Source organism: Nomascus leucogenys, chromosome 15 (genome assembly GCF_006542625.1).
Source record: "Nomascus leucogenys isolate Asia chromosome 15, Asia_NLE_v1, whole genome shotgun sequence".
Classification (NCBI taxonomy): domain Eukaryota; kingdom Metazoa; phylum Chordata; class Mammalia; order Primates; family Hylobatidae; genus Nomascus; species Nomascus leucogenys.
Window position 1 is genome coordinate 78,058,503 of NC_044395.1, and position 27,376 is coordinate 78,085,878.

Below are 27,376 nucleotides of genomic sequence, written 5' to 3' on the forward strand. Positions count from 1 at the left end.
TTTGTATTTATTGTGGCCTGTGAGACACACCTCTTCTTTTATCCTCGCAATTAAAGATATAAACGTCCCTATGAAGCAAGTTAATTAAATCCCCTTGGAAATATCATGAGGGACAGCTTTTATTAAAAGCAACAGTATAATCTAAAGGGAAGGCCCCTAACTTGGCTGCTTCTGAGGCATTACAGCTGAGGCCCTTGGTCTTTTCAACAGGGAGTATTAGCCAAAGTAGAACTTCCCCCACTGATAATCAGGATGCTTCCACCCCAAGGGAGAAGTGATAGTTATTGTCCTCCAGGTTTTCTAAGCTCAATTATCTACCCTTAAACCCCAACCCAACTTATTTATGCCAGAGATCCTCCTCTATACACAAAGGGTTCACAGTTTGACATCCACCTGTTGAATGTCAACTCTCATAAAGCTCTTCCAAGGCAGCCCAACTTCTTACCAAGGAATCCCCACCTAACCAAGTAAGTGATTCAACCCAAAAGTAAAAGCCAAAGTTAAAATGACAATATTTTGTCTAGGAGAAGGCAAAAATCTCCTGTTTAAGTGCATATTTGCATGTAATAAAATCCTAGTTACCAAAAATACTCACATCAGCAGTTTTACTCCTTGGAAGATTAATTGCTCTCTTTAGCTTCTTTACTGATTCTGTAATGGCAAGAGTCTCGACACCATCTAAAGCACTACAGATTTTTCTTACAGCTTTAATTACTTGATCTACTGCTCGGTGCTGGTTCTTTAAAAATAAAAAATAAAATAAAAATAGGTAGGTGAAATTTAAAGGACCAATTCCAGAGACAAAGTCAGAAACTAGGTATCTTAGATATCCCTAACAGATATCCTCTACTCTTTTGTGATGAAAAAGAAAAAAGATAGCTTTTCAATTGTATAGTTTATTTCAAAGTAGGAAAAGGCAAGGCCTGGTTAATTTTTACTTCATCTGACACAATTATTCATATGCCAATTGCTATTAATTTTACATTAGAATCAGAAGTAGAAGCATAAATTAGTAACAAATCACTAAAACTAGAGCTATTTTTTTCTTATTCTCATTTGGAAATAATTTCCACATTGAAAATAACCCTTCTCTTCCTCCTGCAAAAATACGGTATCAAAAACCAAGTTCTTCAGAGGTCGGACACATATTAATAACACTGGACAACATTTACCTGAAAAGTACATATCTCATTAAGAAATATTCTTATATAATGTATTAATTCATAAAACATTTATGCCAAACTTTTATGCCAAGTACTGTTAGAATGGGCTGAAACTCAGTACTATACCACCCCTCAAAAATTTAAATTTTTCCACCCTTGAGGCTTGGCTACTATAAACCTTCACCTTTAAGCTTAAATGAAACCACCTAATTTTCTCAAATACCCAATTACCCTGCAGTCTTCGGGGCCTGTTTTCTAGCTCCTCATTTTTGCTTATTTGACTTATACTTCCTGCTTCCTTTTACTTCACCTTCATGCAAAAATCTTTCCAGTTTTGAAGGTCATGCCATTCTCCTATATTACTTCATATTACTTTGCTCTTTTTTTTTTTTTTGACGGACTCTCATTCTGTTGCCCAGGCTGGAGTGCAGTGGTGGGATCTTGGCTCACTGCAACCTCCACCTCCCGGGTTCAAGTGATTCTCCTGCCTCAGCCTCCCAAGTAGCTGGGATTACAGGTGTCTGCCACCATGCCTGGCTAATTTTTGTATTTTTAGTAGAGATGGGGTTTCACCATGTTGGTCAGGATGGTCTCAAACTCCTGACCTCAGGTGATCTGCCCACCTCAGCCTCCCAAAGTGCTGGGATGACATGCGTGAGCCACTGCGCCCAGCGTACATTACTCTTTAAGTGCCAATCATCAATTTATTGTCTATCAGTTCCAAATCCACCCTTCCTCTGCTCTCCTTTCTGATACTAGAGCTAGACCCTATAAACATTTCTCTTTGCCAAGCTAGTGCATTTTTAGGTTTTGTCAATTGAACACACAGAAAGGACCCTCCAAGGCAAGAGCATTAGGAAGACACTTCCTATTTGGGTTCCTGCCTTCTAATTTTTTTAAAAAGTCTTTTAATTTTTATTACTCAAAAAAGCTTCATCTTTTATTTAGCTTTCTGACTCTGTGCTTGTGCTATCAACACTTTCACAATGATTTTCTGCTCCTTGATAAGGAAAGCATGCTTGATCCTGTCACTAACACATTTAGCACACATGGAATCACCATAGGCCCTGCTGACATGTTTTTTGTTTTGGACAATCTCATAAGAGCTTTAGGTCTCACAGCACGAACCCCTCAAAGTCTACCTGAGTACACACCACATGCAGATTTTGGTGCCTTCTCAACCTTCTTGGTACAAAGGTAAACAATTCTATTACCAGGGGTTCAGGACAGCCTAGTTTTGTTAGAGGCTAGGAAAGCTTATGAGGGTATGCCAAATGCCCCAGAAGAGGAAAAACAGCCAGCTTGCTTTTTTTTTTTTTTTTTTTTTTTTTTTTTTAATTCAGTGTGAGAGCTCAGTAGTCCTCAAAAGCTACCTCTAGCTGCACCCTCATGCTACGTTCTCCTACCTGACAGCTTTGGCTAAAGTTATCTAGCAGGTTTCTTTGCCATAGGCAACTATGTATTCCTGTGAGAGCCATACTCTCTTCAAAGAGGCTAAATTTCAGTCTAAGGTTGGGGGAGAGACTTTATCACAGTCCTTAGAGTGTTTTACTGTCCTTTTTTCCTCAGCCTAGAGGTGACAGCTGCTTTTATGCACCTCCTATCGCTGGACCCCTTAGAGTAGTATTGGCAAGCTTTTCCTTTAAAAGGCCAGTTAGTAAATATTTTAGGCTTTGTGGGCCATACAGTCTCTGGCACCAATTCAGCTCTGCCATTAAAGCATGAACACAGACACAAACAATACATAAACAAATGACCAAATGACTGTCACTATAGGTCCAATAAAACTTTATTTACAAAAACAGAGAGCAGGCCAGATTTGGTGTGTGAGCCATAGTATGCCAATTCCTGCCTTACAGTCCTCTTTCACCCTTTAAAGCAATTAATCATCTTTTACTAATTTATGATTTTTTTTTTTTGAGACAAAATCTCACTTTTGTCCCCCAGGCTGGAGTGCGATGGTGTGATCTTGTCTCACTGCAACCTCCACCTCCCGGGTTCAAGCGTTTCTCCGGCCGCAGCCTCCCAAGTAGCTGGGATTACAGGTGCCTGCCACCATGCCCAGCTAATTTTATATATTTTTTTTAAGTAGAGACAAGGTTTCACCATGTTGGCCAGGCTGGTCTCGAACTCCTGACCTCAGGTGATCCGCCTGCCTCCGCCTCCCAAAGTGCTGGGATTACAGGCGTGAGCCACCACGCCCGGCCTAATGATTCTTTAAATTTCCTTTTTTTTTTTTTCTTTTTTTTTTAGGTGGAATCTCACTCTGTCACCCAGTCTGGAGTGCAGTGGCATGATCTCAGCTCACTGCAACCTTCACCTCCTGGGTTCAAATGATTCTCCTGCCTCAGCCTCCCGAGAAGGTGGGATTACAGGCATGTGCCACCATGCCCGGCTAATTTTGTAATTTTAGTAGAGACTGGCTTTCGCCATATTGGGCTGGTCTCGAACCCCTGACCTCAGGTGATCCACCCACCTCCACCTCCTAAAGTGCTAGGATTACAGGCGTGAGCCACCATGCCATGTCTAAATTTCCCTTTTCAAATAACTTAGTACAGTTTCCGTCTCGTGGCTGGCCCACGCTGATACATCTTACTACTGACATGGTCATTTCTCCCACTGCGTGCCATATTTTTGCACTGGATATTTATCTAACTTTCTACCCTACATCCTATAATACAAGCCTCAGTTACATAAACGTCCATGTGGAAAATTCACAATATATTCAACCCCCAAACTGTATCCTATTGAAACGTTAACTACAATATCATATCTGGTTACAACCCCTTTGCTTCCAGTCCTTACACCCTCATTCTGACCAAACTCTCTTCTGTCCTCACTGCCTCATTCTGACTAAACTCTTCTCTGCTTCTTCTACCAGGCAGCTGAGCACTTTTAGGAAAATCTTATAGATTCAACAGTCCTCAGTTTCAGCACGAACTTCCATGGCACCCAAAATTCCTTTTATCTGCCCTTGGTCAGGTCTCCTTCCCATTCCCTATAGGATATTAAACCAAACCATTATTCCTTGCCTCAAAACCCCTACTGCCATCCTAACTTCATTTTAGCAAATTGAATTAACATTCTATCTTCAGAAAACTAAAGGCCAGGTGTAATCAAAACCTCTGCAACTTCCTAGCTGGGCACAGTGGTGTGTGCCTATAATCCTAGCTACCTGAGAAGCTGATGTGAGAGGATCTCTTGAGCCCAGGAGTTTGAAGCCAGCCTGGGCAAGACAGTGAGACCTCCATTTCTTTAAAAAAGATAAAATAAACAAAAACAAAAAAAGCTTCAGCAACTTCTTGATCTCCTCCTAAAATCCATCCAAAAGAAACTAAAACATATATCCACGGGCTCATACATAAATGTTTATAACAGCATTATTCGTGATAACCAAAAATTATAAAGTTTAAGTCCAAATGTTAATCATTTGGCAAATAAACAAAATGTAGGGTAGCCTGGAATATTTTTCGGCAAGAAAAAAGAGAACTATAGATGCCTACTACAACATGGATGAACCTCAAAAACAGTATGGTGTGTGAAAGAAACCAGATGTAAAAAACTACATAGTACATGATTCCATGTACATGAAATGTCCAGAAGAGGCAAAGCTATAGAAATAGGAATCAGATTAGTAGTTGTTTGGGGCTGAGGCTGGGAGTGAGGATTGACTGCAAATCAGTACAAGGAAACTTTTTTGGGAGTGATGAGAATGTTCTAAAACTGGATTGTGGTGATAATTATACAACTCTATGCATTGGCTAAGAATCACTGAATTGTGTGCATATAATGGATACATTTTATGATATATAAATTATACCTCAATAAAGCTACAAAAATAAAGGAGGGGGATAAGTATAATATAGAGTTACTATTTTAGATAAGATGGTGAGTAAAGAAATCTCTGGTGATATTTGGGCACTGACCTTAAAAAAGTGTAAGGGTGAGCCATGCAAATGTCACAGGGAAAAGCATTTAGAGGGGAACAACACGCACAGGGGTCCCCAGTGGGGAACATAACAGGCAGATAATCAACCAGAAAAAAAAGAAAGGGAAGTGATAAGAAGCCAGATCAGAGAGGTAGTGAGTCATACTATGCAGAACCTTGAAGCTACAATTAGGGCTTTGAATTTTACTAAGTAAAATAGTAAACAGGATTCTCAGCGAAGGAGTGACATGATCTAACACTTTTTAAAGGATTTACAAACGTTATCTTTTCAAAGCCCCACCTTCTGCCTTTGATTTTCTCTTATTTTGCTTTCTGCTCTTCTTTTCTTTTCTTTTTTTTTTTTTTTAAGACAGGTCTCATTCACCCAGACTGGACTGCAGTGGTGCGATCTCAGCTCACTGCAACCTCTACCTCCTGGTTTCAAGCAATTCTCTTACCTCAGCCCCCTGAGTAGCTGAGATTACAGGTACACACCACCATACCCGGCTAATTTTCCTATTTTCATTTTTAAAATCTTTACCTTTTAATAATTTTAAATTTATAGACAGTTATAAAAAAATACAAAGTTCCCATATAATGTTGGAAGACTAGACTAAGTAAATCTTACATAAACCATGTTACATTTGTCAAAGCTAGACATTAACACTGGTATATTCTATCAAGTAAATTTCAAATTTTATTCAGATTTCACCAACTTTTCCACTAATGAGCTTTTTATCTTCCAGAATATAATCCAGGATATCAAATTACATTTAGTGACTTATTTTCAAAAGATCATTTTGGTTGCCTGTGGAAGACATAATGCAGAGGGCAGGGGTAGACACTGGGAAATTAGTAAGAAACTACTGCAGTTGACTAGAGTTATAGCTTCGGTAGTGATGAAAGTGCTCACATTCTAAACGTGTTTTCAAGGTAGAGTTGACCAGAATTAGACTGAATGTGAAATGTATAAGATCTTTTTCTTGAGACATCAAGGATGACTCCAGGGTTTTGGCCTGAGCAAATGGAAGACAAAATTGCCATTTATTAAAAAGGGAAATAATGAGGTCAGGCTATGCATGTGTAGGGAAGGGGGTATATGAGATATCTCTGTACCTTCCTCTCAGTTTGCTCTGAACCTAATATTGCTCTTAAAAAATAAATTCTTAAAAAGAGGAAGGGAAAGCTGATGAATAGATATGAAGGATACTATAAAAATTCAGTTTTGTACATCTTAAATTTGAGATGTCAATTAATTAGATATTCACATAAAGATGTCAAGTAATAGATATTTGAGTCTGGTGTTGTGGAAAAGGTTAAGGTTAGACATATAAATTTCAGAGTCAATCAGTATAGGGATATACCAAGATCACCTAGGATGTGAATACAGAGAGAAGAGGTCCTAGAACTGAGCTGTGGGGATATGCTGATGTTTAGTAGTCAGAAAGATAAGGAAGAAGCCACAAGTAAGAGTGAGACAGAGCAGCTAATGGAAATAAGGAAAGCAAGAGGGTGGTATCCCAGAGGCCAAACTAAGTATTTCAAAAAGAAAGACATGATCAACTGTATCAAAAAATACAGACAGGTTGAGAAGAATAAAGAGTTGGTGGGCATGGTGGCTCACATCTGTAATCCTAACACTTTGGGAGGCCGAAGCAAGAAGATTGTTTGAGCCCAGGAGTTCAAGACCAGCCCAGACAACATAGAGAAATCTGCAGGGGGTTGCAGCTGCAGTGATCTGTGATCACACCACTGCACTACAGCTTGGGCGACAGAGTGACACCCTGTCATCCATCCATCCATCCATCCATCAATCGATCAACAGATTAGGAACTGACTACTGAATTTAGGATCATGGAAATCCTTGATGACCTTAATAAGTACAGTTTCAGGGAAGTACTAAACTGATTGGAGTGGGCATATAAGAGAATGGGGAGAAAGGAAATGGAAGCGGCAAAACCACTTAGCTTTCAGAAGTTTTGCGGCAAGGAGAATAGGGAAATGGTGTGGCTCCTGAGGCGGGGGGCGGGGTGGGGATTTTTTTTTTTAAGATGGGCAACTCTTCTTCTTCATCTACAATGATTTTCCTGGTGACCTCATCCTGCCTATGGCTGCAAAATACAATTTATATTCTGATGATTTCCAAGTTTATTATCTCTAGCCTGGACACTCCATATGAAACTCCAGATTCTAGTAAACTCCAACTTACCAGAGATATTCAGTGAATATTTTTGAATAAATATATTTATATGTTGATAAGAATGTACTTGTAGATAAAAATATGGAAGCCATCCTACACTCATACTCTTTCCCCTTCACTCACATCTCATAACCTATTAAAATCTTTTCAATTTTATCTCCAAAATATTGTTAATCAGTTCTCTCCTTTTTAACTTCTCCATGCTCTTTATCTTTCACCTGGACTACTATAAAAACCTTTCTAAATACTCGCTCTGAAACCAATCCCAATCTGAAATCTAACTTCCACAATACAGCCAGAGTGATTTCAGATCACAGGGCTAAACAATTCACCCAACCTACCCTAGGCTAAAAACACCTTAAGTGGCTAGAGCAGGAGTCGGCCAACTTTTTCTGTACAGGGCCAAACAGTAACAGCTTAGGTTTTGCAGGATATACAATCTCTGTTCCAACTACTCAACTCTAGTGTTGGAGCACAAATGTAAATGACAAGAGACAGTATGTTTAAAAAAAAAAAGGAGGAGGGGGTTATGGGGCCAGGCGCAGTGGCTCATGCCTGTAATTCCAGCACTATGGGAGGCCAAGGCGAGTGGATCACTTGAGGTCAGGAGTTTGAAACCAGCCTGACCAACACGGTGAAACCCTGTCTCTATCAAAAATACAAAAATTAGCCAGGAGTGGTGGCACACACCTGTAATCCCAGCTACTAGGGAGGCTGAGGTGGGAAGAATCACTTGAACCCGGGAGGCAGAGATTACAGTGAGCCAAGATCACATCACTGAATTCCAGCCTGGGTGACAAGGTGAGACTCTGTCTCAGAAAACAAAAAACAACAACAACAAAAAAATCCAGGGGTGTGGTTTTGTTAAATTTTTTTTTTTTTAATTTACAAATTAGAAAGTAGACTGGATATGGTCTCCTGACCTAGAAGATAAAGTAAAATTGCTTAACATGGATTATAAGTATAACAATCACAGCTATCAATGTCATCTGCTAATCTTCATTTTATACTTTGTACTCTTATCACAGAATTGCTTATACTTCCATGTAAATATCACACCTATCTGCTTTTGTGTATATACCCTTCCCAATTTTTTTCTTGCTAACTGTATAAGACTTGGTTCAGGGAACATCCCTTCTAAGAGGCCTTCCTTGAACCCTCAACTTAGGTAAGGTGCCCTTCCTTGATCTCCTTTACTCCAACGCATACCTCTATAATACATTTTACTATACTATATTGAAGTTTTGTTTAAATCCCTCGCCACTAGTTTTTAAGTTCCTGATAGGTGGGGACTAGGTCATTCATTTTCATAACTCTAGCATTCAGCATATAGTAAGCATCCAATAAATGCTTTTAGAGTTGAACTGAAGGTTCTTCTTGGCAACAGAGCTGAAGTGAGAATAAACATGTTAATTTAAGCATTACTGAAAATTTTGGGGGTAAGTTAGGTACAAAAACAAGACATTAAACATTAATGTCAAGAATATAGTTTTGGCTGGGCACGGTGGCTCACGCCTGTAACCCCAGCACTTTAGATGGCCGAGGTGGGAGGATCACTTGAGGTCAGGAGTTCGAGACCAGCCTGGCCAAAATAGTGAAACCCCATCTCTACTAAAAAATATAAAAATTAGCCAGACATGGTGAGGCATGCCTCTAATCCTAGCTACTCAGGAGGCTGAGGCAGGAGAATCACTTGAACCAGGAGGCAGAAGTTGCAGTGAGCCAAGATCGTGCCACTGCACTCCAGCCTGAGCAACACGTGGAGACTCAGCCTCAAAAAAAAAAAAAAAAAGTCTTTAAGCTTTAATGACTGCCCTATTGGATTCTGGACTTGCATGGGGCCTGTAGCCCCTTTGTTTTGGCCAATCTCTCCCATTTGGAACGGCTATATTTACCCCATGCCTGTACCACCATTGTATCCAGGAAGTAACTAACTTGCTTTTGATTTTACAGGCTTATAGGTAAAAGGGATTTGCCTTGTCTCAGATGAGACTTTGGACTTGAACTTTTGGGTTAATGCTGGAATGAGTTAAGACCTTGGGAGACTATTTGAAGGGCATGATTGTGTTTTGAAATGTGAGGACATGACATTTGGGAGGGGCCAGGGACACAATGATGTGGTTTGGCTCTATGTCCCCCCCAAATCTCACCTTGAAATGTAATAATCCCCATGTGTCAAGGGCGGGACCAGGTGGCAATAACTGAATCACGGGGGTGGTTTCCCCCATGCTGTTCTCATGATAGTGAGTGAATTTTCATGAGATCTGATGATTTTATAATGGGCCTCATTCGCTTGAACCTCATTCTCTCTCGCTGCCCTGTGAAGAGGTGCCTTCTTCCATGATTTAAGTTTCCTGAGGCCTCCCCAGTCATGCTGAACTGTAAGTCAATTAAACCTATTTTCTTTATAAATTAAAAAGAAGAATATAGTCTTAAAAGTCCTAAAGTATTTAATCCAATGCCAACACTACCATTTAAGAGAAAGAAGCAGCAAGAATCTTTAAGTCATTATGCCAAAATGTGAATTAAGACTTACTTCAATTTGAAGAGCCAGTTCTACTTGGTTGTGATAAGAATCTAAGAGTTCTTCAACAGGGTGTCTGAAAGAAACAACAGTTATTGTTGCTGAAGGATGCTACACACAAAATGATTGTTTTAATCACCAAAATAAGCGTATTTGCATCCAAAAACAAAGTCTGAAAACCTGCAATTAATGCTTTAGATATACCTCCTCATGGCTTCTTTGTAAGGTTTTTCTATTTGATACAGGTGTTTGTTTAAATCCACGGGTGTTTCATCATCTTCTGCCTAAACAAACACATATACACAAAAAAATCAAATCCACTCTTTGGTCTTTCTATTGTAAAATTAAATATAGTTAAGTGTATGATAAAATCTTGAAACTAAAGTGTTTTTCTGAGAACTGAAAATAAAGTTCTATCAGAATTAAATATTATTTGTAACTGACTCAGAAAAAAAGTGAGTCAACATCCTGAAAAAAAACTTGTTTGTTAAATGGAAAACATAAATGCTTTCAAGTCTACTTTCAGATATATAAATAGCTTTTGGAACAAAAACTATTTCTGTTCTATATATAGAGAATAGAGAGCTAAAAACACTTTAAAGATGGCTGATAGCCAAATGAATATGGGGTAGAAAACAGATGGGGAAGAGGTCATTTAAATTTCTGCATTATTTTTTCTAATGATAATAAATTTTCCTCCCACTCCCCATCATGAACAAGGTACTTGCTCTTCTACCCTAAGTCTACATTATGCAAATGTAGTCAAAAACATCATTCCTGGCAGGGTGCGGTGGCTCACGCCTGTAATCCCAGCACTTTGGGAGACCGAGGTAGGTGAATCATTTGAGGCCAGGAGTTCGAGAACAGCCTGGCCAACACAACAAAACCCTGTCTCTATCAAAAATACAAAAAAAAAAAAAAAAAAAAAAAAAATTAGCTGGGTAGGTTGGTGCATGCCCGCAGTTCCAGCTATTCCAGAGGCTGAGGCACGAGAATCGCTTAAGCGTGGGTGGCAGAGGTTGCAGTGAGCTAAGATCACACCACTGCACTCCAGCCTGGATGACAGAGGGAAATTCTGTCTCCAAAAGAAAAAAAAAAGAACATCATTCCTTAAGAAACTGAAAAGTTACCAATGACTGCCAAAATGTACTAAATTTTATGTAATAGTCTTTACCTAATTGAAATGAATTCTACCTAACATAAAAGCAAAACTCAAGGAAACCAAGAAAAAAAGAAAGCAGACATCACTGATATTTTTCCATCCAAAATTCTAACAAATGAAGAATAATTCTCTTTAGAGATTAAAAATTCAATTTTAAGTTCATCAAGGGTTCATGCAGTAAAACAAAATGGCTAAATTTGCTGCATTCTATTTTGCTTTAACCTCAAAAGAAAGCACTGAAAGCACTTTTTTTTTTTTTTAAAGAACATCCACCTACTGAAGTAGTGAACTTTTAAAACAGGGAATTAGTTTTCATTTTGTGATGAATAATTTATTTTTCTCAGTTTGGTACAAAGGTCAGTGTGGATTTTCTTTTCCTCTCCAACCCATATTTAGTATTCAAAATTTTTCCTTCTTCCTCATTCTTCCCTGACTCACCCTAATGTTTTCACTCTTGTATAAAGCTATTACCAACCAAACTTTTAATTTCTCCACTTTGATTTTCAAATATGCCTCTATCTCTAAGGACTATGTTACCTAAACCTCCATGATTGAACATCTCCCCTCATTTGCTAAGAAGATTCCTGTTGAGGATGAGTTCATCACCCCATTCCAACCATGAAATCATGAAAAATGTACAAGTTGAAAATTGGCAAATTAGCAGAATTATTCAGATTCAAACAAATGGAATTCAGTTATAAGGTACACACTTACTGTTCGGGCCAGATTTTGACATATTGCACTGAAGGTCAAGAGTTGTAGTCTAATTTCTGTGTCCCATTTTCGACAGTTTTGAATATGCTCATGACTTCCAAGGCAATGATTACTGTTAAAATATATTAATTATTCACTATTATTCTATTCAAATTAGAAATTATAAAGGTAAGGGTAAAATTTAAATTGCACCTGCATCAGAAATTGAAGAGAATGGTAAAACAGAGACAGTTTTAAAATAAAGTCTGAGCATTTAAACAGAGAAATTATTCTGTACGAGAAGAGTCAATGTAAAAAAGAAAGAAGAGGAAGACAAAGATGAAGAAAGAAATAAGAAAAATAGGGACAGGGCATTTCTAGCAGCCTAGGGGAATAAAATCTGTAAAACAACTGGACTAAATGCTAGATATAATAAATTACAAGGCTGGGCACAGTGACTCACACCTGTAATCCTAGCACTTTGGGAGGCCAAGGCGGGTGGATCACCTGAGGTCGAGAGTTCGAGACCAGCCTGACCAACAGGCTGTATTGTGTAAAAATACAAAACTAGCCGGGTGTGGTGGCACATGTCTGTAATCCCAGCTACTTGGGAGGCTGAGGCAGGAGAATCACTTGAACCCAGGAGGTGGAGGTTGTGGTGAGCCGAGAGTGCACCATTGCACTCCAGCCTGGGTAACAAGAGTGAAACTCTGTCTCAAAAAAAAAAAAAAAAAAGACATAATAAATACCTGGGTAAGAAAAAGATTCATATAATGATTATTTCAGGCAACTAAAAGGAAATCACAGCTGACTACTGTGCATAAAGTAACAGTGCATATTGCAAAAGGAAAATAGAGTCTATGATGATGTGACTATTGACTCTTTACAGTAAGAAAGACCCATTATATCACTTATTAACCAACTGCCTGAAATTCTTCCTGTAAAGACTACAAGCTCCTTAAGGGAATACAATGCTCACTTATCTCTGAAACCCCACCACTGTCTTAGACATGACATCTTAGACATCATATATTTCAATAAAAGTTCACTGATTCGATAAATCAATTCAATAGGACCCAATGTATTTCTGCATTATAAATTTAACTTGAAATTCTTCTAGATTAAACCATTAAAAATGAAATTTCCAAGGATGTTGCTCAGTAGTTAAATAAACTTACTTCTGCAGCACTTCCTCTTGACCGCAAACTTTCAGAACATAGCTGCCAACATCTACTTGATTCAAGTCATCATGTACCCAGCAAAGGGCTTGCATTATAATGATTTCTACAGTAGAACTCACTGTAAAAGAGTTAGTCATCATTTGCATTTTGCTCATTTATACTTATTCAAGACTGTATTACTTATAATTTAAGACAGCAGTATACAATAGAAATATAATGCAGTCCACAAATGTAGGCCACATATATAATTTCAAATTTTCTAGTTGCCACATTGAAAAAAGTAAATGGAAAGAGGTGAAGCTAATTTTAATAATATGTTTTATTTAACCTAATACAGTTGGCCCTCTATATATGTTGGTTCTGCATCTGTGGATTCACCAATCATGGAACAAAAATATTTGAAAAGAAAAAAACTGCATCTGTACCAAATATGTACACACTTTTTTCCTTGTCATTATTCCTTAAAAAATACAGTATAGCACATATTTACATAGCATTTACATTGTATTAGGTATTATAACTAATCTAGAGATGATTTAAAGTATACAAGAGTATTACACATTGTATGCCTGTATCAAAACATCACGTTACCCTTTCCCTTTGATACTTCAAAAAAAATCACATGTACCCCATAAATATATATATATATATCTACTATGTACCCATACAAGTTAAAAATTAAACCAAAAATAAATAAGGTATACAGGAGGATGTGCATCAGTTATATGATAATACTATGTCTTTTTTTATCAGGGATTTGAGCATCCTGGGATTTTGGTATCTGAAGGGGGTCCTGGAACCAATTCCCCACAGATGATATTTAGCAGTATCTAGCAAACAATGATTTAAAATGAATTATAAGAAAAAGATTCACCATTTTAAATGTTTGACATTTGCCTGGTATATTTTCCAATGAAAAATAAAAATACAGCAGGTAGGCTATATATATATATATATATTTTTTTTTTTTTTTTGAGACGGAGTCTCGCTCTGTTGCCCAGGCGGGAGTGCAGTGGTGCAGTCTCGGCTCACTGCAAGCTCTGCCTCCCGGGTTCACGCCATTCTCCTGCCTCAGCCTCTCCGAGTAGCTGGGACCACAGGCGCCCGCCACCACGCCCGGCTAATTTTTTTGTATTTTTAGTAGAGATGGGGTTTCACCGTGGTCTCGATCTCCTGACCTTGTGATCCGCCCGCCTCGGCCTCCCAAAGTGCTGGGATTACAAGCATGAGCCACCGCGCCCGGCCTCAGGTAGGCTATATTTTTGAGATGCGGTCTAACTCTGTCACCCTCACTGCAGTGAGCCAAGATCATGCCACTGCACTCCAGCCTGGGTGGCAGAGTGAGACTCTCTCTCAAAAAACAACAACAACAACAAAAAAAAAAACACAAAACTTTTCCTTTAACAACTAAAAGAATAATTGTTACAGTAGCTAATGGTTTTCTGTTTCAGATTTATATTTTTTCAAAGGGCCTTCAAAAGTACAAAGCTAGAAAGAATGTATCTGAATATTAGACACATTCCTAGTCATAACCATTAAAGAATAAAAACAGCATAATTCTTAGGCCAAAGTACTGTAGAAATACAGGATCTCATTCCTTGGTTGGAATCCCGTTAAGATAATATATATTATGAAATGCAATAAACTCTGCAAGGAAATAAAATTAGTTTTTAAAACTATAAGAAAAAATTTCCTACAGACTTTGGGAATACATCTCTAGAGAGGATACCCATACCAAGTTTGGAAGAAAGGATTAAAATAAAAGAGAATTATCTTCTCCATAGAAGAACTTAGCAAGATACCTGGAATTTCAATTTCACTGACAGCTCTTTATAAGGAAGCATGCTTCCTGTCATAAAATGAAGCAGAAAAATAAAGAATTAAATTATAATTAGCTTTTCTATCTAATGCTTTTTGGCCTTGGCCAAGAGCCACTGATTAACAAAAGTTACTCAGCACTTTTCAGATAATTATCTATTTATAAAGGTAACCTGATTCTCTCTCCACTAGTTCTAACCAGAAAACTATCCATATGAATGCCAAAAAGACACATAACAAAATTGGTTTATTAAAAGAATGATAATATTGATATTTTAAACATTTCCCCCTAACAGAGCAAAATAAGAGCTTGAGGAACCATAAACCTACCATCGCACGTAAAAGTAACTGGTAGCTGAAATCCTTCAATGTCAATGGAGACCTTCACACTAGCATTTTCTCCACATATGTTTCTTTGCGCTGTGACTGGACTTAACAAATAGCCTGGGTTTGTGCGGTGATTGGTATATGGAAATTTGGTCTTCAATCTGTTCACAAGAAAGAAGAAATTAAATTCTTTTTAAAAAAACTTCATTTGAGGGCTCTGAACAAGACTTTACATGTTTACAGCCACTCAGTTCTGTGTCTTTGTCCAACTCATGCAGCTCATGAAACTGCAATGAATGAACTCCTGTTGAAACTCCAAACACCAGCATTTTCCTTTTAAATAAACCCAAGGAAAAGGAAGAGATGAACTACTGCCAGGATATCTTTGGTAACATTATCAACACTACCCAAGCATATGCTTGGATAAATGGCATTTTAAATGAGGCCCTCTGCTTAAAAATCTTTTGCCACACAGTACAATTACACAAAATGGTACCTTTTAAATGATTCTATAGGAAATATAGTCCTAAAACTGTAATGGCCAAAAGGATAAAAGGTTTGTTGTCTTAAAAAATTTTTTTCTTCTAAGGACCTTTTTCCCACTAACATTGTTTTTGGCTGCAAGATAATGAACAAAATATAGACAATGGTTTTTTACAGTGCTACAAGGCCTTTCTTCCCTCAAAGTGATTTCTAAAACTTAGGGAATTGAAAGAACTGCCTGTGAAGGTATTCATAGGAGCAACACAGTTTAAAATTAAATACATGAATGTGGTGTATGGCTCATCTCCGGCCAGCACTGCTGTTATCATAAGACAAAGATTTGATAACTTCTTTACACTTGTGAGCTCTTTTAAACGGACTTTTTTCTAGAGGTTAGAAGACAGGTACCAGTCCTCCTACCTGCTTTTCATAGGGCTATGAATGGAATGAATGCTAGAAGTATTGTATATTTGCTTCTGTAGAGATTAAAATAATCAGGTCACATAATAAAACAGAAAAAACAGCTTGAGTTGACAGAAAAAGGTTCTGGAGAGGTAGCACATGTAACTATTAGTGCATAGCCTCTAGAGCCAGATTACCTTAGATTGAATCCTGATTATACTACTTTTTAGCTGTGTGAACTTATTCAAGTTATTAAATTTCCTTGTTGCTTCAGTTTTTTCTTCTATAAACTGGGGGTAATACTACTACTTACCTGATAGGGTTGTTGTGAGAATTATGTGAATTTAGTTTATAAAGCATTTAGAACACTGCCTAGTACATGGTAAGTGCTTTAACCTTCTTGTCAAATAAATGAGTTAGTTAAGGAATAAATCTGGTTTTTGCACTGAAATCTTAAGCAACACAAAGGATCCAATATTAAAAATATAATACACCTTTTCTTTATAAATTACGCAGTCTCAAGCATTCCTTTATAGTAATACAAACACTAAGACAGATGCTCACATCAAATCATGAAATTAATGTATAAAATGTTAGAGAATTTTTTCTACATCTAAGCAAGCTTTCAATTTTCAGAAACCGTTAAGGATGACAAAAGTAAAAGCAGAAATTCTTGATAGCTAAGACAAGAATTTATTAGACAAAAATTCCAGTGATAAAACTTAGCTTTGTTTGAGAGGAGGAAACCTGCATTTCCCTTTCTTAAAATAAGTCCTTTCTTTTACACAACAATGTGAATGTAATTATGTCACTGAACTGTACACTTATAAACAGTTAAAATGGTAATTTTTGTTATATATATTTTATCACAATTTAAGAAATGTTTTTATAATGAGTCCTTTTTGTATTTACTTGGTACCATGGAAGATACCAGATCCAGAAAATACACTAATTACCTTTTTCTGTAAAATTGATTTCTTCTAATCCATGGTTTGTTTGCTTTATAAAAATTGCCAAAAACCACAAAATACCTAAGATGTAAGATTCCTTACAATTGAGGTTTTTTTGTGGGGTTTTTTTGTAACTAAATCTTTAAACATTTAAACATACAAAATCAAATTATTAAATGAATAACTGCTGACTGAGTAAATTATTCACTTTAAATATAGACCAGATAAGGTATTTTTATGGATACTCTGAGCCACACATTACAGTTTGATGTTCTTAAGTAACTACCTATAAAGAGTATTTAACTCTAATTTTTATTTTCTCTAAAATTTCTACTTCCCTATCACCCAAACAAAAGGCTTTGCCTATTTAGTGTGGCTCTACAGTTCAGGAAATTCAGTATCTCTATGCAGAAACGAAAATCCTTTATGGTTTATTTTTCTACTTTTGTGTGCTCAATCAGACTAAAATTCTGCACAGATAACCAAATCACGCAAAATCAGAATATAAAAAGAGGAAAAGAAATAAAAATGAGGGTTTTGAAAGATTTCAAATGAATTAATATTATTCTATAGGAAAGTACAGTCAGCACTGTTTAGAATAAAATTAACCAAATGCAGAGTTGAAGTCCTTGAAAACATACAGGAAGTTTTTGGGGTCAAGATACTAGTATAGGATATAAATAGTATATAGATGAGTATATGAATATTATATGACCATAAAGCTATTCAGAAAGACAGGTGTAGAATGTGGTTTCTCATCTTATCCTAAAGGACCACAAATAAAGGGGCAATAACTTCTACTGGTATTTAACACTATTAGAAGAACTTTCTCGACCAGGTGCAGTGGCTCATGCCTGTAATGCCAGCACTTTGGGAGGCCGAGGTGGGCAGACCACCTAAGGTCAGGAGTTCAAGACCAACTTGGCCAGTGTAGTGAAACCTCGTCTCTACTAAAAATACAAAAAAATTTAGCTGAGCATGGTGGCACACGCCTATAGTCCTAGCTACTAAGGAGGCTGAGGCAAGAGAATCGCTTGAACCTGGGAGGCAGAGGTTGCAGTGAACCGAGATCGCACCACTGCACTCCACCCTGGGCAACAAGAGTGAAAACTCCGTTTCAAAAAAAAAAAAAAAAGAACCTTTTCAGCATCTGTAACTAGTAGATATCGCAAGCTTTGTCAATTATGATAGGTGTAAAAGGCAAGAAAGAAATAAGACAAAAAACTCAGTAATAATGAAAAGTAGTCCTGAATCAACGTATTACAGAACCTTAAACTGAAAGAGATCTTTGAAATCACTAGTCCAACTCTTTAATTTCACAGATGAGAAACAACAACAACAAAAACCAATACCTAGAACTGGTAATAAATTCCAAGTCTGTTTTATACTTTATCTTAACTATAAACAAGTATCATTCTGACAGCCTGACACTAATTTCACAGCTGAATTTAAATGAATAAATGAATAATTTTAGGAGATCTCAAAAAACAAAGTACTGGCTCTCTAATTAAAAGTCTACATACTTGTTTTAAAAATCCACTGCAAAATGAGCATAATGAAAAAAATAGAGCCACTAATTTCAAAGTACATCTCCTCATCTCAATCTCCATGGTCACCACAGGGGAAAAAGTGAAGTTCCTAGACCATGCCTTCAAAAACACCAGTACTTCTTACTGCTGTAATATTTGTTGCAGTCATAGTCTACTAATGAAAATAAAATTACGAAGAGAACTCATTCTCTCTTTAGTCCATTTGCAGTTTCGTATCACATACGTGTGTGCATGTGTGTAAACAAAAGCAATCATTTTCAATTAGTGGCAGAGTTTGTATAAATAGCTCTAAGATTCAAATGGGAGAAAAAAGGTAGGTCTCAGAAAGCCTAACTTCTCAACTTGCAAAGCTTAAATGTAGTAGTTACTTAACATGGCCTAACAGAAAAATACAAGGCCTGTTTGGGGAGAGTAACCTTTGCCAAGAAAAAGTGACTCTACTGATAATATTTTTTTCCTAAGGTATTCTGAAGAAAAGAAATGCTGGTTAAAAGGTAACATAAAGGAAGACAGAGTTTTAACAAAATATCACCAATGGTCCAGAAAATCTCATTAAATATTAAGTTCTTTAACATTAAAATAATGTACATACTCAAAAATGTTCTGGGAACCCCAAATCCTGCTATGCTTAAAGCAGACCACACTGAAGACAATGCTGGATTCAGAAAAAAATCTCCCAGTGGTGACCTACTTCCCTTTTTTAGATAACAGATCTCTCATCCTCTTGGCCACAAGGATTGTTGTTCCACTCTTTCCTCCTATGGGATTTTCCTATCTGGCTAGCTAAGGAGACTCCTTTTTCTTCTCTGCTACTGAGACCATTAAATTGCACGGAGGAAAGGCAGAGGAAGAAAAGTGAGGAAGGTGAAGGAAAGGAAATGGAGTGAACAAGGAGAATCGAAGGAAGGAGGGATGATTTATAGTAATGAATTCTGAATCTTGCTGTTAATGAACTCTGCCCCATCCTTCCTCTATCTGCTATTTGGGTTGTGAACCAATACATGACCCTTTTTAAGTTCAAGATGGGTTTCTAGCACTCGTAACAGAAGTCATGACTAATATAGTGATATAATGGGAAGAAAACATGCTTAACCAGAAGCAAAAGACAGTTGGTTCTAATACTGATATTACTGACTAGCCAAGTAAACTTTGTTAGGTTACTTCTCTGAGTCTTAGTTTCCTCACCTATAATGAATATTAGACACATTTAAGATTGAGAGAACATTCTATAAATATGTTTTTCTAAACTTCAGAAAATATATTTGCTCTTCTAAACTTGCCTGTTATAATATCATCTCTTAAATATGTAGAACAGTATTTTGAATGCTAGAAAGTTTATAGCAAAATTAAGTCTCTCTAAAACAAAAGTAGGTATTTTTTAAGTGTACTGAAACTTACAGGAAAGTCATATTTTTCACTGGTTATTACAGTATCAGAAGTCTACTGTCTGACCTCAATTTTTTCTTCCAAATATTAAGAAATCTAACAGGTGAAGATACAAGTTCAACTGTGGTTTGTGGTAATGTGCCAATTAACTCTTTGACTTGAAATGTTAGCCACAAGAAGAAAATAATCAAAATTTTTAAAATTTTAGAATTATTAGCACTAAACTGGTTTTCAAGTCAATTTTTCAAATGAACATTTATAAAGAAAAATTCCTTACTTTGTAATGGATTGACAAAAAGCTGCCATCTCCTCATTCTGTACTTCAACTTCTTGAAGAAGAGAACTTCCAGTTGGCAAACTACTGGTCCCATTTGGGTCTTTCTGTAATTAAAAAAGTGTTTTTATTTTAAAAGTGGGAGATCCACAAAATGCTATATAGCGGCACAGCACAAACATATTTTTATGAAAATATGTACAAAGCAATGGAGGTAAATCATATCAATAACAACTTTTTACATTATATATTTCTATCTTTGTAAAAGTAATGTCAACTAAGCCTTATTTTAGTTCATTGGTTTTACTTGCTCAGTAGTAGAAACAGGCTATACTTGTAAGAATGGAATGCTAAAGACCTTTCCATTCAAAATATTCCTAAAATAGACACTTTAGAAACTTTACAACTAAATGAAATTAAAGGACTCTCTGTTTTAAGAAAATGAAGAGATCAAGCCCATTTGGGACTCTTCTAATCAGCCACAAATTCTATATATTCAACTAGCCCCCAAGTTCCAAGAAAGAAGATGGTTTTTTATGTAAGAGAATGGGCATTTTCTAGGTTAATAAACTTGGACAAACATCCTCACAATCCCTCAAAAGTTAAGTTTACATCTGGTCAAAAACTGTTCACAGCTTTCAGGAGATCAATTCACCACCCAAGCATAGCCAAACAGCAGAGTCCATTGAGAGTGTTTCGACACTACATAAAAATACTTGATTTGGTGCAAATTTCAAATATAAATTCCCTTTAAAATTAGAACTGGAACATTCTCAATTCAAAATTCAGTGAGAACAAAGTGCATACATTTCAAGAGCTATAACAGATTTCAATGACTATGGCACACAAAAAGATTCTTTTTTTTCTTTGTTTTTTGAGACAAGGACTCATTCTGTCACCTAGGCTAGAGTGCAGTCGCTCAACAATGGCTCACTGCAGCTTTGACCTCCTGAGGTCAGGTGATCCACCTCAGCCTCCCAAGTAGCTGGGACTACAGGCATGGGCCACCCCACCTGGCTAATTTTTGTATTTTTTGTAGAGTCGGGGTTTTACCATGTTGCCCAGGATGATCTCAATCTCCTGGGCTCAAGCAATCTGCCTGCCTCAGCACACAAGATGATTCTATGTGAGAAAAACTGAAAATTTAGGTCAAAAATTCCTTTATGAGTTTCCTTCCTTTAAAACATGTCAGAGCCCTTTCTGCTAGAATGTGATATACACATTTGGAGAAAAAAATAAATACCTCGAGTTCTACAAAACCACAACTAAAAGTAACAAGTCTCCTGGGGAAAAGAGAGTTAAGGTGGACTACTGAATATCAATGTAGCCAGGTGTGGCATTGCACACTTGTAGTCCCAGGTACCCAGGAGGCTAAATTAAGAGGGTCACTTTAGCCCAGAAGTTCGAGGCCAGCCCAAGCAACACTGTGAAGCCCCATCTCTAAAAATAAAAATAATTTTTTATATCAATGTAACTCTGTAATCAAAGCCCTAACTAAAACAATAACAGGTCCTTATAAAAATACTAGCACAGTTAAACGTCTGCTCCCATTTGCACCTAGCATTTCATCCTTTAAAGCCTAAAACCCTGGGGCTCTTGTTTCCTCACTTGAGATATGAATTCTTCAGGACATATGCTTCTAGTCAACACCAATTGCAATGAAGTTTAAAGTACAGTACCACTGTGGGAGGCCGAGGCAGGCGAATCACCTGAGGTCAGGAGTTCAAGACCAGCCTGGCCAACATGGTGAAACCTTGTCTCTACTAAAAATACAAAAATTAGCCAGGCGTGGTGGCAAGTGCTTGTAATTCAAGCTACTCAGGAGGCTGAGGCGGGAAAATTGCTGGGAGGCAGAAGTTACAGTGAGCCAAGATCGCACCACTGCACTCTAGCCTGGGCAACAAAGTGAGACTCCATCTCAAAAAAAAAAAAAAAAAAAAATTCAAAGAGAAATGTTTTTGCAGCTTCTTGGTCTGCAAACATTGTTATAGCTGACAGATTAACACCGTGGAATGTGAAACTGTTCTTGAAGCCACTCATTTTCACTAATAAGAGGACACTTCTGCAGAATTCCCAGTGTTTTCCTAATAACTTCATATAGTGCTAAAGCTTTCTCTTAGGTTGTGAGAAGTTTGTTTCTGATTATTTCAAAAAGTTAATATGCTGGGAAAGATTACGTCTGAACTAATGCTACTTCCCCATTATACTGACTTCAGTCTCATAGTTACCAATCACATATCAATCAATTTGTATTACAGAAGCAACCACTATGACAAATTATGTTACTCTAAAGAATGGGATTTTATATTTCCTAGCAAATCCGCTGGTTTCACACTCCAAATCTGCCACAATCTAATCCAATCTTATTTCCCAGAACTTCCCTAAAGATTTCTATGTTCCAGTTAGCTTGAATCATATCCTGTTCCTATAAAACACAAATCAAGCTATCCTGCCTCTGGACCTTTCCCTTCACCTTCCTCTTAAACTTCCTTCACCACGTGTCAAAAATCTATTGATTTTTTGCTGGGCGCAGTGGCTCATGCCTGTAATCCCAGCACTTTGGGAGGCCGAGGAGGGCAGGCAGATCACCTGAGGTCGGGAGTTCAAAACCAGCCTGACCAACATGGAGAAACACCATCTCTACTAAAAACACAAAATTAGCCGGGCGTGGTGGCGCATGCCTGTAATCCCAGCTACTCGGGAGGCTGAGGCAGGAGAATCGCTTGAACCTGGGAGGCAGAGGTTGCGGTGAGCCGAGATCGTGCCATTGCACTCCAGCCTGGGCAACAAGAGCAAAACTCCGTCTCAAAAAAAAAAAATAATAATAACTATATATATATATATATATATATATATATAAAATTATATAAATACATCTCGAGGCATTCATTTATATACTTATTTATCAAAAAAGCTCTATTAGGTGGGAACTATTATTACTCCCATTTTATGGAAAAAATGAGGCACAGATAAGTTAATTAACTCACAAGGTCATACAGCTAATATAGGCAGAGTGTGAATTTCAACCCAGGCAGTCTGGCTTCAATATCACATGCTTAATCACCATGCTAATCTGTCTCTCAAAAGAATATCCTTAAAAATCCTTAAAAACATAATGTGAAAAACAACATTGTGACCTTTGTGGGAGCAGTGCTGGGAAAACCTAAAGCTTTGCTTGACCCAAGAATCATCTTTCCCTGAAGAACTGTTCTTCATGTTTTACTTATTTTAAAAACAGATTCTGAATCTCCTTAGGTGGCATTTTAGGATTTAAAAAAAATAATAATAGTTGTATTTTTTGCTGTGTCTCTCATGAATTAGGTCCTTCCTTTTATTCAAGTTACGAGTTTGAATTAACAACAACTGAATATGATAATTATCTAGTCACACATCAAGGTAATAATAGAATCTGGAAAGTTAACTCAAATGTTTTCTCTGTAAAGGGTAAAAAATAGCTAGGCTGCCAATATTTCACCTCAAACATTAACAGTTTTGGGTTTTTCCCTCTGCTCTTTCTGGGATAAAAAATACATATATTTTATACCTATTCCCTTCACCCATACTCCCACCCCACTTCCAAACTCCACATAAGCAAACCAAAGCATCAAATCATCTCTTTTCTCCATGGATCTTGCACAGACTTTTCTTCTGTGGCACTCAAGACTTTCTATTTTGTACTGCATTTATACGCATTCACATCTTGTCTCCCCTTTCTAGCCCAAGTTCTTCAATGGTGAAGTCTACAAATGATTAGTATGTGCAATCCTCACATTGTATAACCACACACAGTTTTTAACAAATGAAAGAGATATATGATAATCAGTAAGAAAACACTGTCAATGCATTAGCCAATACCTGAAACAAAGAAAGAAGTTTGCAGGGGAAGACACAAAGTTCTCTAGTAAATATGTTGTGTTTGAAAATCCACATAGATGTTTAGGTCATAGTCTAGAAATGTTCTACTCCAGAAATATTCTATTCCAGAGCTAGAGACAAAGATTTAGCAATTATCCAATTTCTGTAATTTTTTACAGGGAACTCTCTCTCTCTGTTAACTGCTGTCAGCATCCATCAGGATCACTGAGAGAGCAAATTCTCAGTCAGCAGTCTTTGGGTCAAGCTCCATTAAGAGGAAACAGTCACTTTGGGAAGCTAAAGGAGACATAAGGGCCTCTATCTGTGAGGCACAGAACTGGGACATCTTTATTTTCATATATATGGAATGGCTTATGCAATTATGAGCTGACAAGTCTCCGGATCTGCAGTTAGCAAGCTGGAGACAAAGGAGAGCAATGGTGCAGTTGCAAAACCCAGGAAGGGCCAATGCTTCCGTTTCAGTCCAAAGGCAGGAAAAAAACTGATGTTCCAGCTTGAAGGCAGTCAGGCAGGAGGAGTTTCCCCCTTACTTTTGGGAGGGTCATTCTTCAGGCCTTCAACTAATTGGATGAGGCTCACTCACATTAAGCAGGGAATTTGCTTTATCCAGCTGACCAATTCAAACATTAATCTGACCCAAAAACACGCTCATAGACATACCCAGAATAATGTCTGATCAGGTATCTGGACACCTCATGGCCTAGTCAAGCTGAAACATAAAATTAACCATCACAGCATCTCGATCATAGACAGCCAAGGAGTCACATTACTACAAGGGTCTAGATCAGTAGCTTTCAATCTAAGTAAATTGGAGCCTCAAGAATAAAGCACTGGCCAAGGGAAAACAAGCAAAGCGTTATTAAAGACAACCAAGAACAAAACCTTTGGAGGAATGCCTATGTTTAAAGGCTAGACAAAGAAAAAGGAGTAAAAAATCACAGGAAGAAAAATAGGAAGTAGATTTACCCAGGGCAACAGAATTTTCAAGAAAAGGATGTAGTCAATTTTTAAAAAATAAGCAAAAGGGCTAAATGGTGAATATGGTCAAGGGATTGGCAATTCTATAACATAATGCGAATAAGAGGAGGAGAGCAAGAGACTGGAAAGGCAGTGAGTACAAATTCCTTTTTAAAGAGTAATAACTTTAAGGACAGATGTGGTAGCTCTTATCTGTAATCCTAGCACTTTGGGAGGCAGGTGGATAGCTCTAGTCCAGGAGATGGAGACCAGCCTAGGCAACATAGTGAAACCCCATCTCTACACAATATACAAAACTTAGCTAGGTATGATGGCATGACCCTGTAGTCCCAGCTACTCAGGAGGTTGAGGCAGGAGGACGGCTTGAGCCCAGGAGACAGAGGTTGCGGTGAGCCGAGGTTGCGCCATTACACTCTAGCCTGGATGACAGAGCAAGACCCTGCCTTAACAAAACAAACAAAACAAAACAAACGAACAGTAATAACTTTGGGGAAGACAGGAACAAACAGGAACAAGAAAAACAGTTAAGTTTTGGAAAAGGGAAGGAACATCTCTTCCTTTCAAACCAGAAAGATGAGGGAAATGTGAGGTGAGCAGTTCACACATGGATGGCCTTGACCTCAATTTAAAAGAAAAAAAATAGTAGAGAGTTGGCAGAGGTGAGTTTGGAGGTTTAAGGAAAGTGGTGAAGGTTTAAAATAATTCATAAAAATTTATCAATAAATACTCTATAAAGTAGTTACAAGAATATGGGGAAGATTTATACCTATACAAGTTCAAGGTTCATGCCATATTACCCAGAAATTATATGGAACACAACACCAAGTTTTCAATAAATGCACTTTAAACATTAAGTACATGTTACTTTTCAGAAGAAAGTTGGTTACATCCTTATTTGGACTTTTTCCCAAAGAAACTTATATGTACTGTTCAAATATACTCAGTCAGACCATGAAAATCATGTTTTGTTTAACTTTCCCTCTTCTTTAAAATTAGTAATAGACATTTTGCCAATGGGGATATGTTTATAATGTTAATACAATTAACTTTTAGAAAGAGTTTACAACCACAGAACTTTGCAAAGCCACTTCTATGAAAATAATTTGACCCATTACTAAAATTCTTTGAAATCTGCCCAAAGTAGTTAAATTCACAGCTATTAACTAAAAGCCTGATTTAAACTTCAATTGCCAGAAGACACAGTTTTAAGTATTATATCTTTTACTGGTTTTGGTCACAAAAAATTGGAACTAAACTATTTAGATTATTATTAATAAAACAAAGGACACTAGATGGAAACAGGAAGTAAGCTTGCTGAGTGAGAAGAAAAATATCCTCTGTGTTGAGTTTTCACCACAAAGCACAAAATTCTTACAGGAAATGAACACTTAAGCATGCGAAGTAATTGTAAAGAATAGGCATTGCAATATTATTTTCCAATAAAAAATATCAGGGAAAAGTTTGTAAATAGAGATGAATGGTGTGTGAAAAATTAAAAGCTCCATGCCAATGAATTGTGCCATAGATTTCCAAAGTCAGCCTATGACCAGTGTTCAGTTTATCTCCCTATTTTGGTCTACATCAAACCAAACTTCATCTTCCTGTACACAAACAAAATGAAATCCTAGCACTACCAAGAAGGCTTAGAACTTTTTCATACAAAAATCCATTCTGGGCCGGGCGCAGTGGCTCACACCTGTCATCCCAGCACTTTGGGAGGCTGAGGTGGGTGGATCACCTGAGGTCATGAGTTCAAGACCAGCCTGACTAATAATGGTGAAACCCCATCTCTACTAAAAATACAAAAATTTGCTGGGCGTGGTGGCAGGCGCCTGTAATCCCAGCTACTCGGGAGGGAGGTTGAGAGAGGAGAATTGCTTGAACCTGAGACGTGGAGGTTGCAGTGAGCCAAGATTGCGTCACTGCACTCCAGCCTGGGCAACACAGTGAGACTCCATCTAAAAAAAAAATAAAATAAATCCTATCTATAGCATTTATAACAGGTGCAGGCCAAGCCTCTAAGTCAATGTCTCAAATAATTGTGTTTACAACTGTTAAATTTAGCCTAAACCTGCCTAACACATTTTAAGTTCAGCCTAAGAATTTCTCCATGCAAACTGAACTGTAACCTAACTGGATGTGTAAACAAACTGTAACCTACTCTTGTGCCAATCACCAAGTTTCAGCCAATCAAGGGTGGCCAACTATTCAAAACATGTTCAAATAAGGCAAACGTCAAGCCATAATCAATTCAGCTGTCTCTGTACCTTATTTCCATTTTCTGTACATCACTTTCCTTTTCTGACCATAAATCTTCCACCACATGGCTGCACTGGAGTCTCCCTGAACCTATTCTGCTTCAGGCGCTGCCTGATTTTTGACCTCTTCTTTGCTGAATTAAACAATGTTAAATATGTCTAAAGTTTTTCTCTTAACACAACCTGAGAGCAACCATCATGAAATGTCTCTTTCTAAGTTCCT

The 27,376-nt window shown here is 37.4% G+C and overlaps 1 protein-coding gene across 2 annotated transcripts in view; it reads right to left on the bottom strand.

The window, feature by feature from the left end:
* The window catches only part of PIK3C2A (phosphatidylinositol-4-phosphate 3-kinase catalytic subunit type 2 alpha), a 125,449-nt gene that overhangs the window by 50,315 nt on the left and 47,758 nt on the right, over positions 1–27,376 (bottom strand). For both annotated transcript variants that reach the window (XM_030794502.1, XM_030794501.1), the window contains exons 3-9: positions 20,045–20,148; positions 15,000–15,157; positions 12,849–12,969; positions 11,692–11,803; positions 10,020–10,099; positions 9,828–9,891; positions 596–739 (exon numbers count right to left, since the gene is read on the bottom strand). In XM_030794502.1, coding sequence (XP_030650362.1) covers positions 596–739; positions 9,828–9,891; positions 10,020–10,099; positions 11,692–11,803; positions 12,849–12,969; positions 15,000–15,157; positions 20,045–20,148 — 783 coding nt within the window. The remainder of the gene's footprint in view (positions 1–595; positions 740–9,827; positions 9,892–10,019; positions 10,100–11,691; positions 11,804–12,848; positions 12,970–14,999; positions 15,158–20,044; positions 20,149–27,376) is intronic.